The sequence below is a fragment of the Amblyomma americanum genome, chromosome 6 (assembly GCF_052857255.1).
Source record: "Amblyomma americanum isolate KBUSLIRL-KWMA chromosome 6, ASM5285725v1, whole genome shotgun sequence".
NCBI classification, from domain to species: Eukaryota; Metazoa; Arthropoda; class Arachnida; order Ixodida; family Ixodidae; genus Amblyomma; species Amblyomma americanum.
This window is the reverse complement of record NC_135502.1, coordinates 66216253-66231173: the sequence shown is the minus strand read 5'-3', so window position 1 is coordinate 66231173 and position 14921 is coordinate 66216253. Positions and strand designations below refer to the sequence as shown.

The window sequence follows — 14921 nt, the reverse complement described above, 5'->3', positions numbered from 1 at the left end:
CAGCAACCAATTTCACAAAGGTGCTTGCTATTAGGAACGGGGCATTACCTTGACAAATATGAACCCCCGGATATAGCTCATTTTTTGAATACCTTTTATATCTACTGGAAATTAAAAATCTGTGGTCAGATGTATGCTAGCTTTACATGATGTACCAGGAAGTAAGAGCCATAAATGTGCATGGTGTGCTAGAGTGATACTGATAGCCATAATACCCATGAAAGGGAACACATTAGCCACATTCAAAAATAATTATGCCATAAATATGAATGGGAAGCATACTTTTTCATTTATTTAAACAGCTTTCGTTTGGATGGATAATGCCCAAGAGACATTTTCAATTTTGGCATAAAAATTATAGCACAATTCCTTCCTACGTGCAAACTATCTGTTCACTTTCATCTTAGAGCTGACTGTACCTTGCAATGGACTTATTTTAAATGTTTAGATGTAACGCAGCATCAAAGACTACTTTCCTTGATACAAAGGGAGTCCACATAACATGGACTAAGGGTAAAAAAAAGAAGTGGGACCTATTGCAGGTGGTGTGGGACTAAGCTGTACAGTTAATTGTCGCCTAGAACACACAAAGGTGCTTTTACTTCATTCTAGCCTAATTATCTTGATTTAGCTTCGCAGAAGTTTGAGGGAGACTTCCACGAGGATATTGGAGGGATGGGTTACTACAACTAACTCACATGCTCCTATTTACCTAATTGTGTCGTGTTGTGTTTAGTGGCGCATAAGCATCTAAGGCTATCATGCACCAGGGTCAAGGTATAGAAAAATTGTTTTCAGCAGAGTTTTACAATTGTTTAAGAGCAAAGACAGTTGTATGTGGTAGTAATGACAGAGGAAAGAAATTTTAGAAATTGCTAATAGTAAAAGCTTTAAAGAAGGTCAGGTAACCTCATTGGCCATCCTTGGCTGGGCAAGGATCTTGAGGCTCCGAGCCAAGCAAAGACCTCAGTCTCCTTAGGAATGAGAAAGTGGCTGAAGTGTATTATATAACAAAGGTTTAGGTTTAGGTTTATAGGGCTTTAACGTCCCAAAGCGACTCAGGCTACAAGGGACACCGCAGTGAAGGGCTCCAGAAATTTCGACCACATGGGGTTCTTTAGCGTGCACTGACATCGCACAGTACACGGGCCTCTAGAATTTCGCCTTCATAGAAATTCGACCGCCGCGACCGGGATCGAACCCGCGTCTTTCGGGTCAGCAGCCGAGCGCCATAACCACTGAGCCACCGCGGCGGCTATATAACAAAGAGAAGCAGTGGATCAAAATTTAGTTTCTCAAGAACGCCTGCTTCTTTTAAAAAGCTAAAAACACAAGTTATGTTAACAATGGCATTATCACCTAGGAGCAGTGCTGGGTGCAAAGGAGTGCATTCATTCAAAAGTGCCTCTACTGCAGACTGGGAAAGGTCGCCAAACATTGGAAAGGTGGGAGCAGTTTTTTGTCAGCAAACAATACTGCACTGATTTCTTGGGAAGTAATTAGACTACTGCATTTTTCATTTGCACCGCCACTTGTCGGGAGTCTGTTTTATGGCTGTTTTTGTATTTTAAAAGTGAGTGGCTATAGTGTGAAGAACTTGAAACCGTAGCGAAGTGCTCCCCCAATATATCTGCCTGTTCCGCTATACTTGTTTATGTACCAGGTATTGTCAAAAGAGGAAATGTGAAAGGTGAAGAGAACCCATTTAGTTTTTGAGCTTGCTCCCACATTTTTTCCAGTTACTGAGCTTGTCTATAAAGACACAAGCTTTCCATGAAGTTTTTTCAGCATTGTGTCGAATATACCCTGCATGTGCTCTTGCCTTTTTGAAAATGATAAGGTTCTCGTGTGTTGGGTATCTGCGGAAGGCTCTCCAGGCTTTATTTTGTTGTTTTTTTTGCGTCCTTGCATTCTCGTGTGCACCATAATTTGTGGTACTGGCGGACCACTCCTGTGGATTTTGGAATTCATAGGTGTGCGGCATTAAGAATGCATGTTATGAATATTTCATCTAGTTCCTCTACACTGAGATTTTATAAAACAATATTCTCTAAACTGACTTTTTTTCTAAACAACGCCAAGTCAGCTAAATGTAGTTTCCAATGCCATGGCTTTGTCAGGATGACTGCTGGCGATGATGACAGGCTTAATATGATGGGGACCTGATCGCTTTCATATGAATCGTATAAAACATCCCATATAAAATCACTAAAAATAGACTGAACTAAGAGATCTAAACAGCTCATTTTCCCCGTGGTTGCAAAGTAGTACGTGGGTTTACCAGAGTTCAGCAAATAAATATTTCTACATAGAATAAAATCCTCTATAAACTGACCTCTAGCATCTGTATTCTCACTTCCCCCAAAAGAGGAATGTGCACTGATGTCTCCAACTACCAGGTAAGGTTCTGGCAGTTGCTCCGCTGTTAGTTACTTTCAGCTGTGGCTCGAGGTATACAGAGCACACTGTAATAGTGTTATATGAAAGCAGAGTGGCTGCACTACAGCCTTCAATCTAGTTTTAAGTTCTTACTTCACGAGATGCGAGTCCACTATGTGCTATAATGGCGGCGCCTCCCGGAAGCCTGACACTGGCCGGAAGCCTGACACTGGCCCGGAAGCCGGCTCTTGATTGCTGTGGAAAACATATTTCTTTTGCACATTTGTGTGCTGGGGACCTATACTAAGTTTCATGCATCAGGTACAACAGTGTCAAAAGCTAGAGCTCTTGTTTACACACCTACATCTGCGATCAAAAAGTTGCGCGTTCCTTGTGATGAGTGAAAAATTAGTACTAAACGCTTTGCCTGCAGGCTTATACGATATATTTGTCATAAGCTTGATTAAATGCGCTGTTAGTGCTAATGACCTGCCGTTGGTTTCTCGTGCCCTTAGACCACTCTGCCATAAAACAAGCGCAGAATAACATGCTTCTTTAATTTTTTGATAAACTACTTCCGTTCCTTTCACAGCACTTCACCTGATGTACGAAAACGAGTTTAGATTTGTTTCTTGTGTGCAAACGGCAACAGGAGACAGTGAAGCAAAGATTTCTTTTATGTCGCCTAACTTGCACTAAAAGTCCCCTGCATTTCCAGTGTACTATGAACACCATTTTAGTTTACGTGTGCAATGTGAAAAAAAACTAGACTAGGTTTTTGTTGGCCCTGCGACACGGAGCCAGTCTTTGGACTGATCCAAGGAGCCCCGCCGTCCGTCCGACGTGGAAGGTACAGGGCTGCCTTGAGTCGTGTTCATAGCCTCCGCAGAGGCGCTGGAACGACCAGTGCAGCAGGCACTTATACATTCAAGTAAGATTTCGACCTGTGGGAAGAGGTCTTTACTCCCACCAACCCGGGGGGTCTGCACAACCTGCTTTGGGGGTTGGCAAAGTAGTGTTGGCTACTCTAAAAAGGGGGCGCAGATGGCCCTGCCACAGGCTCACTGCACGTGCCCTGGACAGGTGCCCGAAGCCTGGTGTGGTGTGCCACACCCATGCACCTCTGTTTGTTTTTGCAGTGAAAGAAAACGTTCCAGTGGTGTGTGAAAGTTGCATATGTGCTTCTTTGTACGGGATGTTTTTCTTTATTTTGATAGTGATTTCTTTTTCAGTCTTCCATGTTGGGCAAGACCTTGAGTAGGCAGTGTGTAAGTCTGCACAATTTGCGCAGTGCGATGAACCTTGACAGTTCTCAGTAGGATGTTCCCTTGAAGCACATTTGGCACGTACTATCAGCGTCAAATGAAACGCAAACAAGAGAATTTCAACGTGAAATGCAAAACTGGAAGATGTTGCACAAGCAAAGCAGCATACAAGAACGGCTGCTATTCGCATCGCGGATGGAAAGACCGCTCTTTGGAAGTGTTAATATGACACGCCTGTTTTTCCTCTCCAGCCGCAATTATTTTTGTTTCTTTCTGCTAGCGCTTGAGTTCATTTGTTCGCGTTTCATTTGACGCTGATGGTACATGTTTTGTGCCGCGGCAAATTTGTGAGCCATGACCGAACTTCCGACAGTTGAAACGTATATATGGGTGGGCATTTACCTTCAGGTATCCTACTTCTATTGAGTCTGGAAGTGTGCTGTGGTTAAACTTGAGGAATAGGTGCTTTGTAAACATTTCTTAATTGTCTTTCCGGGTTTTTATTCTGTGGACATCGGTGACATCATGGTTTAACAGCATGCTGTACTGGGCAAGTTGGAAGTAGTTCATCTTGAGGACCAGCACAAAACAGACAAAAGAACAATAAAAGAGCGCCCGCATCATATTCTCTTTCACTGGTCCTTTGTTTTGCGCTGGCCCTCACGATGAACACCATGGTCATTGAGTCCTTCCAACATTTCCTTTTCTGTCAGATGTATAAAATCGCTATCCAAAATCACACCATGGACGGTGTTCAATAACCTGTGAGCAGTCACTGTGACAGGGATGTCCCCTATGAATACTATGTTTGGAAGCTTTACGTGCCTGGCATTATCTTCAAGTTCAGTCAAAAGACTCACACCTGTTATTTTGGTTATCTTATATCCTGAGCCCAAGGCTTTTGTAAGACACTTTGCTACTGAAAATGGTGATAATATCCTTGCTAATTTTTCTTAGACTTCACTGTGAACAAAGTGAAATATGGGGAAGGTTTTTTTTTTTTTTTCTGAAGAATTCTGCTGTTGGTTCGGCCCACTCTCTTTCCTGAGGGCAATCAATTGTTGAAGAGAGGGAAGCCATTATATTTATTTGTCTTTTGGCTATGGTGCCAGGCGCTCACCATAGAGCCCAACAAGGGGACGGGACAGGAACTTTCAAGCAAGCCCTGCCCTTGCCAGCTGTACACCCCAACTATTACCCAATACGAAGTAACTATGGGTAGTTACACAGGGTTAACCCTCGCCGCCTGGAAAATGGAAAAAGTAATTAAAAAAGGAGAAGAGAGGATAGTTGTGAGAAAGAACATAGGAAAGTGAAAGATGGAGGGGAGGATAGGAAAAGGCGACTGCAGACATCCCCCACTCAGGCCGGAGATGCCATCTACAGGAACCTGGGGCCAAACGCAGTGTGCTGCCTCCGCCAAGGAGCCTTAAAGTCCAAACGCTCGGCATCAGCTCAACCACGAGGTTCCCCTTTTCCCCGGACACGGCACTACCACACATGACTAAGTGTGGGTGCTCGGGTCCGTGGTGGCGCACTGCTTACCATCATCCCCCTGCGAGGATGTCCCTGCGGATGCTTGGGAAACCATGGTGAACTCGCCATCACCTGTATGCTGCAGATGCCCCTGCGGGGCCTATTTACCTAATCAAATTAAAGAAACTCATGACTGCACATACACTGAGCATCAAAGATGTGGTTGCATAGCTTGAAAGAAAATACTTCAACTGGCATTACTTTCACAACAGCTTGTTGCAAAATTTTAAGCTGTTGTGAAGAAAGTGTGCACAATTTGAACTGTCTGCAACAGAGGTGCCTTGTGAACAGGGGCGTACTTATGAGCAACTCTAGGACAGGGTTTGGTTGGGGAGTGGTCTTAGTGGCACAATGCATTCCTTGGGGGGAAAAATGGGGGTTGACACACATTCAAAATTTTTCACTTGAGAAGGGGGGAGGCCGTTGTGGCAAAAAGCTGAAATGATCAGTAGTCAACAAGTAACAGGCCCAAAGGTTCGTCTTTGTGCATATACACATGCACGTACACACACTTTGGAAACATTAATTAAAAAATGCATACCTGTTTTAGAAGCAAGGCAAACACATGGTAGAGAGTGTTGAGATGATCACTGCAGTCAATGCATTGCACAACTTCTGGAAGAGTCTGCAGGCACATGCCTATAGCTGCTAAAGCCTCTGCTTGTACTTCATGAGTGGAATCACCATTCTGTATTCTGAGGATGTATGTGAGTAAACTTTTGATAAAGTCAGCACATTTCTGCGGGTTATAATTAACCGAATCCAAGTAGGCCTGAAAGAAAACAAGAAACAAGAGCAAATGAGCACTTACAAAAGCACGACAACTAACAGCCAAAAAGTTACTTGCCTTCACGTCATCTCCAAGTCCTTGCAAGGCCTTGGATTTCACCTTGTTGTAAATTAGCTTCTCAGCCATTGCACCTTGGGAGCTGGGAAAGATGAGAGTTAAGGAGGCACAAGTTTACACCAACATGACGATAACTGCGATCATGGTTCTGCAACAGTTTTATTAGGGGACAGTTATCCAAATGCTTGAAGCAAGCAAACTGTGAAAAAACAGCGCATATAGAGTTGAAACCCTAATACTTTTAAGTTTTTGGTTTTATGGGGTTTAATGTCTCAAAGCGACTCAGGCTATGACGGATGCCGTAGTGAAGGCCTCTGGATAATTTAGACCACCTGGGGTTCTTTAACGTGCACTGACATCGCACAGAACATGGGCCTTTGCCTCCATCACTCCATCACTCCAGTACACTTCGCGTCCATCGGAATGCGACCGCCGCGGCCGGGATCAAACCCGTGTCTTTCGGGTTAGCAGCCAAGCACCATAACCACCGAGGCACCACGACGGCTGTAATACTGTCAAGTCCTTGAACTGAAAAAAACCTTTGCAACAAAAATACAACAATGCGTGAAGTGCATGAAAATATGAAAACGTCTATCACTTATTTTTTGCGCATTACAGATGCTCGGTGCATCCTCACTCAGTCAAATCCATGGAAATCCACACTTCCCCCAGGGAAGCCATAAAACTGCGTCAGGACAGGCGACACGTATATTCTAGTTCACTATACTCAAGGAGGTTATATATAACCTCCCTGGCTATACTACACGTATCACTTGCAAACTTCAGCAAGGTTGACAGCATGATACCTTGCATCGAAACTGGAAGGGACATACGCGGGAAGGAATGGTCCCAAACGGAAGGGCGGTGCGATGAGGGTTGCCAGTAAATGATGCGTTTGGACGGAATGCTACATTGAACCTAGAGGAGGCCGATAAGCATATCATAGGCGTAAATGCGTCGATTAAGTAACAACTTACACAACGTAACACAAGGAATCCCACCGACAATGCGTTAGGCACGGCAAGCGGAATAGCACACAAGCGTGAAATGACTTACCCAGTTCGGTCTTGTATACTTTGCGGAAAATTGCGTAGAGACAAGTGCTCAGCGAATGGGAGCGTATGGCAAAGACATCATGACAACTGGACGATTGCAACTGCACCAACTTTTGCGCCTTCGGGGTTTTGACGTTGAAAATGGTCGAGAGCTTTTCAAAACCGGCGGTGACTGACGGCGGCCTCCAGCGACGATCGCGACGCGCAGCGCTGTACCAGTAAAGAGGAACGCACGTGCATTTCATTTATTAGAAGAAAAATACCAAAAACTAAATAGTAAAAAGTTTCAACAAAATTAGCATTTAACATATGTTTTTTTGTGTGGCTAGCAAAAGGGCTTAATAAAAATGAGTATTAAAATTTAAAGGTCTTGTAGCTAGCGCCGCGCGTGCAGTTTATTATGTTTGGCGTCGAGCAGACTGCCGCGATCGCCGCTAACATTTGCGATCGCTGAAACAAGTGGCTTCTCAGTGATACGGGAAGCGCGCATTGCCTGAAATATGGCTGATAAAGATGGATACATCGAGAATGTTGGTTTTCTTTACCGCACCATGGGTAAGTTTCTGCGGTTGCATGAGTAAGTGGTTTTCTGAACGGCTCAAGCAAGCTGATGGCGTTGACGTCCTATGCTGTTCTGCGATCTTTACTGTGGATGCTTGCTATTTTCTGATTTGTCTGTATAGTGTTCATAGTTTTGGTGCATTTCTTTTTCCAACAAAAGTGGAAAGGGATCCAAGCAAGCGAAGAGTGAAACCCGTTGAAAATCACCTCCAGTTGCTCGATTTCGCTGACTTGGGTGACAGTTCCGATGACAGCGACTTCCAAATTGATGACCATGAGAAAGGTTGGTTATGCTTTCGTTCCCATTTGTGTGTTGATTAACCTGATATTTTGTTAAAATAGAAGCTGTGCAAGTCAGCTTAATGCTTAATTATAAGTAAAGACGTTTCCAAACAGCCAATCGAACGCGGAGCGCTCCATTCAAAGCCGTTTCAGCGGGCTTGGTTTTGTCGAATCGTCTTTTATTTCAAGGCTTTTCGATTTATTTTTTATGGCAAGGTGTCTATGAAGCTTCATATTTAGTAACGAAAGCTTTAATGCTGGTATTTCAGTGTGTGCGTGATCTGCAGGCTAGCAAATGAGAGGGCGAAAAAAAAAAAGATCAACTGGGTCTTTTATAGGAGCCGAATGCAAGATAAAAATCTTCGCTTTGTAGGGGTTAAGCTGTGCTTTTAAAACCGCAGTGACCATGCGGTGCACATTCTTGCTTTGTTGCGCGCTGGAGCCATTAGCCATCTGAGGAACACTTTAATAATACTTTAGATGTGCAGTAGTTTCTGGGCTTGTTGCCCCAATGTTCGGGACTGCATTCCCATGCTCGCTGTACTTGGGGCAGTTCACAAGCCAGTAAAATATTCGTATTGTCTCAGTCCATGCGCCCGCACTCAGACACAATTGCAAGTGTGCTGCATTAATGAAGTTTATTTTTTCTATGTTGTAACCTCTCGGTTGTGCCTTCAGGCACTGCGGGGTGATGTCTGAATAAAGAATTAATAAACAAGTCCTGTATACAATTCCAATATCCCATTTTTTGGCATTTATTGAAACCAGCCATTTGCTTGTGGTCCTGGTGATGGAATGTGTAAGGTAACTAATCCTTGTCATTTTGCACTCCTGAAGCTAGGTTGCAGCTACAATTTTACAGATGTTGCATTTTCGAATAAGTAGCGTTTGGCGGAAAAAAAAAAATTACCTTTTCTTTCTTTTCGAGGTCGCCTCGCTTCCGTCAGCATTGTTCCTGTACTGGAAGCCACAATTGTTTGTTAGATTTTTTAGCGCAGCTGAGTAGCACAATAGAGACATGAAAAAAGCTATGGTTAAAATGAAAGTGTAATGACGAATGTAATGGTGGTGCTATCATTGAGCGTGATAGCAGTGCTCACAGTCTCGAATGCTGTGAAATGTGGGATTTGCATATTGATGATGCAGTGATTTCTTAAGCACACACGAAAAGTGCTTGCTTGCGTGCAGTACATTGTCCTATCTGCCCTTTTTTGTTTCCTTTTTATTTGTTTTTTGCACAGAATCAGCTATTAGTAGCATTAAAAGTCAGCTCGTCGTAGTTTAACAAGTTACTTTAAGTTATGACTGTGAATATCATCTGGTTTGTTATCAATAAACTTTATTCAGTTTTGCAGTTGCACATGAAAACAATTTTGTGTAGTCGAGAATCGACAACAGGTCGTTGTTATTAGCTTGGGCTTTACTGGTATAAAAGCTGTATATAACATAGTTTTTTTTGAGGTCCACATTTCGTGAATGTGGTTAAAGTCTCAGTTTAAAAATCGCGGGCACTAGATTTACAGCAGGGTAGTGGCAGGCCCCTGGTTCTCCCCTTTGCTGCGAGGCAGTTTCATGCAGTGCTATGTTTTGTGCCTAAACAGGCATTGGAGTAAGCACAAAGTGCAGTTGACATAAAGTTGTGTTTAAGAGCAAGCATGATGAAGCCCACTCACCAAAGCGCATTGCGAACTCGAAGGGCACAGGGGTGCTGTGCAGATTGAATATTATGTGAAGTCTGGTATGCGGCGTTCTTTTGCATTAAATATGTATCAAAGACAGGAACAGCATACTTTTTTCAAGAGAAAGTGTTTTTTGCCAAATTATAACCCGACATTTTCCCCAAGTTATTTGCTGGGACAATTTTTGTGATTCGTACACAAATTGCAAAATAAAATGAAAAAATTAGAGGTTTTCTTGAAAATAACTATTTTTTTACAGTAATCCAACTTACCTTGATAGCTAGCTTTATCTATCTTAACCCTTGCTGGCAGAATTAAAGTTATCATTAGTATTCAAAACAAATATTTTTTGCCACCTAAATGGTACACGCAGGCCTCAGGAAAGCGAGTTTGTTAGTTTTCCAACAAAACACACCAATAGTTAATTTTTCACATGCATGCACAAAATTGCCAGAAACTGTCAAAATAGTTGGAAGCTGTTATACTAATATATTAGGGTTGGTGAAATCGACACCCCGGGGATTGTGGAATCATTTTATTGTTCAAAGATGCACATGACGCCAGAAATTCCAAAAGAAGTTGACATAAGTACTGGGGTCAGTCTGTCAGGCAGAAAATGACGGAAAACGTGCTACTATGCTCACTGTTTTGAAAAATATTATGAGCTGCGTTCGCTAGCTAGCATAAAAGAAAACACCCTATTTGCAGTATTAAGGATGCTAAATTCACTTGAAACAAGAAGTTAGTGCTAAGTCAAGCACACTCTGAAAAAAAGCTATGAGTTAGCAAGGTACACAATTATGCACGTGCCTTAAAAGGTTAACACATGTGGAGAGGGGCATAATTGTTAAAGGCAGTAATAAGTTTGTCATTATATATAATTTTATTATGTACTACTAAGGTCCTCTGCAGTTTTGATCTGCAGTGTCACAAAGTCATTCTGGGGGCTGTGGGCACTTTGAACCAGGAGCGTGCAGGGTCTTGCTTGTGCTGTTGGGTTCCACAGGTGCCACATTACCACCAGCATTACAGCGCGACAATGCGGGGCTTACCCATTTTTGCTTTGCAGACCTGGAATCCGATGACCAGGGTGATTCCTCTGAAAACATGGATGATGATGATGATGACGACGACGACGAGGAGTCATCCAGAGAAGCCTCAGAAACAGAAGAGAAGTTTTCCCCAGCAGAGGTGGCTAATGGTGTTGCAGAGCCAGTGGAAACAAAGAAAGTCCCCAAACTTATAGTTGGGGACCTCATCGAACGAGCAAGACAAAGGCAGAGTCAGGCAAGGCAGAGGGTGAGTGATAATGACATGTTCATAATTCGGTAGGCACCCCTAGCTTCCTGCAATCTCCCCAAAACTTTTTATTTTTCAGTGTGGGACATATGCATGCTTACTGCTAGTTTTACAACCTGTTCCACTGTCTTTTTGAATGCCCATCTGCCATACAATCACATTACCCGTACCCACCCCCTAGTTCTTGGAGTGATTGGCTCACCTCAGACCACCTGCAAGATCAGCTGGCTCTCGTGCGGCAAGCCTGCGACCAACTTAGTGGCCAGCGCACAGGCTACGCAACAAAGCATATTCTCTCTCTCGTTTTACAGCGGCAATCTTCCATACCAGTAAATAATTACAGTATATATATTTTTTTTTTGCAAGCACTATGCTTTAGGCTTGGTGTGGGCAGCAGGCTTGAGCATTTCAGTTCAATTTTCTCATAGAGCTTTTGTTGTGTGCTATCGTCAGCCGAGAGCTATCGTGCAGCTGTGGTGTATTTATTATTATTTTCTTTTGCAGATATCGGGCGAAGGTGAATCATCCTTGAAGCTTAAAATCACCATCTGTGCTGTTTGTCTTGGGGACATAAGGTATGTTTTTTCTGCTGCTTTTCTTGCCTATGTGTTAAGGTAGTTTAACCAGCACCCGTCTCATTCATTATCAGAATAAGTTTACTTTAGTGTTGAGCGAGCGATACACATATGCTATATTCAGGAGGCTGTCCTTCCTTTCTTCCTTCCTTGCAAGGTACCTTATAATTCTTACCACAGTGAAGAAAACTGATAGATGTTTTTCCTGAATGGTTTTTGTATGCATCGGGTAGTGCTTGACCTGGTAAATTTTGAAGCCTCTGCATCACATTACAGGAATTATTACTTCATGCATTTATCAGTGATTCTCTCATAGTGATGGGCATTGTTAAGTTCCTGTGTTTGTAAAGTAATGTAGGTCACTGTGGTCTGCTTATATGTGCAACTTGTGCACTGTGTTTCAGGCTTTTTGTACTTGTAGCTACTTGTAGCCGCAAGGTGACACCATTCTGTTCTTTGAGCGAGGCCTGATTCTTTTGGTCGATTCTCTTTCTCAATTACAGTGTGGAAGATGATGAGATAGTAGAGTGTGACTGTTGCAGCGTATCTGTTCATGAAGGTAAGAGCCAAAAATGGGGGCACTTGCAGCCTTGTTTTTTTTTTAATACGTACTTGTAGCAGTGGTCTAGGTAAATGTGTTGGTGCTGTAAGCTTTAGAAAGTGCAGTGGCTTTGATTAATTAGGTTTTTATCACTTTCAGTGTCATTGACGTACTCATACATTCTCCGCCCTGCATTAAAAAATGTACTCCGGAATGCAGAGCTAGCGTTCTTGGGGTGGTGCTGCCATGTGTGGTATATTTCTATAAGCTTTTATTATAGTTTTTTTCACTGGGTTTGTCAGTTGAATGTCATGGATCGCGGAGCAACCGCTCCAACCCCACCCTCTTTGCGGGCGGTGGCGTGGTCGCTCAGTGCTAGTGCCGTGCACCCCTACACTTGCAAGTCTTCATTCAAACATTCGCGAAGGTGGTTCTGCCATCTTTTGTAACTTTGTGTAAGTTTTTTTTTATCATTCTCTCGTCGCATCTGCTACGGGGCATCAAGCTTACTGGGTGCACTTACTACCCCTCCACGAGTATGATCACTGCTGTCAGCGGCAAGCCAAGGTCATTGCACAGTTCATCCATCTCTCTCGTTCATCTTCGTTCTCAAGTTGCCGTTTTTACTTTTACGGGCCGCTGAAACTGCTCCCCTCCTTGTGGGTGTGTCACTCTTGGAAAAAGCCTGACTTTGAATCTTGATGCAGGCTTGCTGCTTTATGGTCTGAAATAATTGTAGAGCAAAGACAGAATGTAAGAAACAATGGACTACAGAGCTGCTTAGGAATATATGTGTTTAATAGGCATGACAAAAAAAAAAAACTGCATCGTCACTGGAGTAGAAATTGTTTTGTTTTAAAGAAAGCAGAGGGGGGGAAGAGAGCTTGCAAATGAATCGCTGCCCCTTTGGACATGATGTGTTCAAGAATAGAATTTCTGCCTCTGTAATCCCTTGTCGCTGTGCTTTTGTTGTTTGTCTAACATGTGCATCTCTGCCCATACTCAATAAAATATGGCTGTTAGCACAGCAATCCTTTGTTCTTGTGTTATGCCTTTGCACTGTTCACTCTTTTGAGTGGTTTCCAGAGCACACTGAGGAATCTGCACTGCATATATATATATAATATAAAAGTTGCGAAGCTACTAGGTGAAATGATGGGAGGTACACTTGGGTGTTTTAATTTTCTGCACAGAATTGAGACCGTTGTTCCCTTTTTTTCCCTTGTTCAGGTTGCTATGGTATTACGGACAGTGACTCAGTCATGAGCACAGGTTCATCCAGCTCTACAGAGCCGTGGTTTTGTGATGCATGTCGGGCTGGACAGAAAGAACCAGTAAGTGAATGTGCATTTCTGCCACGTTTATTTGCTTTGCTCTGCTCTAGTTGCACAATGTGCATGCCTACTGCTGCATGGCTATGAATTTGTGTTCCGAAAGCAAGTACTTATCCTGTGGTCAAGGCCCTTTATGTTTGAGGCTTGCTGGCACATCACAGCTCATTTGAGTTGTGTAGTTTTCCCATTGTACAGTGTAGCTCATATTGGTCTATTTGTTCTACCTGAGGTAGTTTGGGTATGCCTGCAAAGAATGAAATTTTCTCGGTGTATTGATATTGCCATGAAACTATATAATATTTGTTTGTTCATCCTCAAAACTGTCAGCATGCGGCTTTGTTTGTGATGAAAGATACGACTAGATTTATCTGGAATGATTTTAGCCGCATGCAACTTGTTCAATGTTGTTTGAGATTATCAGAGATGCTTTCCGCACCTTTTCTAGAAACTTCATCCACTTTAAATTGAGCGTGGTCGAGAGCAGCGACCATTCTATTCTTCAACGACTGCCAAGCAAACTTGTTGCTATTACCGTTGCTGAGTTAAGTTCTTGGGGAGCACAAGTCAGCCCTGTAATGTTTTTTTTTATTTTCTTTTTTGTGGCCTTTTAATGTGTTCTTTACTAAGCTTGCTGTGTTCCATGTGGTGTGGGCAGGGCTATATTTTTTCTTTTTTGGCCCGCACTTATGTCTTCACACTAATTTTTGTCTTCATGACTACTGAATTGCTGTCACCGCTATGTAACGATATGCATGCCTAATGAGGGAAAGGGCTTGGGAGGAGACAGCTGCCGTGCTTGGGTTAATGACAAAAATATGTGATAGATGGCACCACGACTCGAGCTTATATTTGCTGAAGTGCGACCTGCAAGGCTGTTCTAGCAATTTCAAGTTTATTTTGCTTTCTGTCACGAAAGCAGTTTGTTGATTTTGTTGATGGCTCTGGTGGCAGTTATTATTGAGCCCATTTTAGCACACTACTTGTGGTTAAAGCTGCAGCTGTATTTTGTGCTGTTTTCACGTTCTTGCAGATTTGTGAACTTTGCCCAAACAGTGGAGGCATATTCAAGGAGACGGATGTTGGCAAGTACGTGAAGCTGAGGGTTGTCCATCATCCTTACCTTCAGTGTTTTGTTCTGTGAATGCATTTTCTCACCTCTCTTATTCTTCTATTCTGTGCATACCACAAAATTGCATATTCGCTGTGCTACCCTTCCCGGTTTACAGTGCTTTGGTAGCATGAACAGTTTTTGGCTTTCATTCATACTGTGGCAGTGGCTTATGAGCTGCACAAAAAAAACCGATCAGCTGAAAGGAAAATAACGGACAAAAACACAAACTGTAGCTTGCATCTGTACTAAGCTGGGTTTTCAGTAGCTGAACCAAAGCCATGGAGGCTTACATAACTGCAGGCTTCTTTCCCAATCTGTGAACAACCTTCCGATATTTCCAGTTCTAGGTGTCACAATGCGATTCGGGAAGAGCCTGTCACTGAAATAATTTTGGCAAGCGCTCATGTCAGTTACATAAGAATGTTCATAACACTGTTGTGGCTGTTAAAATAAAACC

The 14921-nt window shown here is 42.9% G+C and overlaps 2 protein-coding genes across 3 annotated transcripts in view; one reads left to right on the top strand and one right to left on the bottom strand.

Annotated features, from left to right (window-relative positions):
• Window positions 1-7296, bottom strand: part of Sse (extra spindle pole bodies like 1, separase) — a 74069-nt gene extending 66773 nt beyond the window's left edge. The window contains exons 1-3 of the mRNA XM_077627194.1: window positions 7084-7296; window positions 6028-6109; window positions 5722-5952 (exon numbers count right to left, since the gene is read on the bottom strand). Coding sequence (XP_077483320.1) covers window positions 5722-5952; window positions 6028-6096 — 300 coding nt within the window. The 5' untranslated portion in view covers window positions 6097-6109; window positions 7084-7296. The remainder of the gene's footprint in view (window positions 1-5721; window positions 5953-6027; window positions 6110-7083) is intronic.
• Window positions 7297-7478: 182 nt separating this feature from the next.
• LOC144093622 (PHD finger protein 14) overlaps window positions 7479-14921 on the top strand; it is a 31451-nt gene continuing 24008 nt past the window's right edge. For both annotated transcript variants that reach the window (XM_077627195.1, XM_077627196.1), the window contains exons 1-7: window positions 7479-7637; window positions 7804-7926; window positions 10674-10903; window positions 11408-11478; window positions 11982-12037; window positions 13250-13353; window positions 14384-14439. In XM_077627195.1, the coding sequence (XP_077483321.1) occupies window positions 7583-7637; window positions 7804-7926; window positions 10674-10903; window positions 11408-11478; window positions 11982-12037; window positions 13250-13353; window positions 14384-14439 (695 nt within the window). In that variant the 5' untranslated portion in view covers window positions 7479-7582. The remainder of the gene's footprint in view (window positions 7638-7803; window positions 7927-10673; window positions 10904-11407; window positions 11479-11981; window positions 12038-13249; window positions 13354-14383; window positions 14440-14921) is intronic.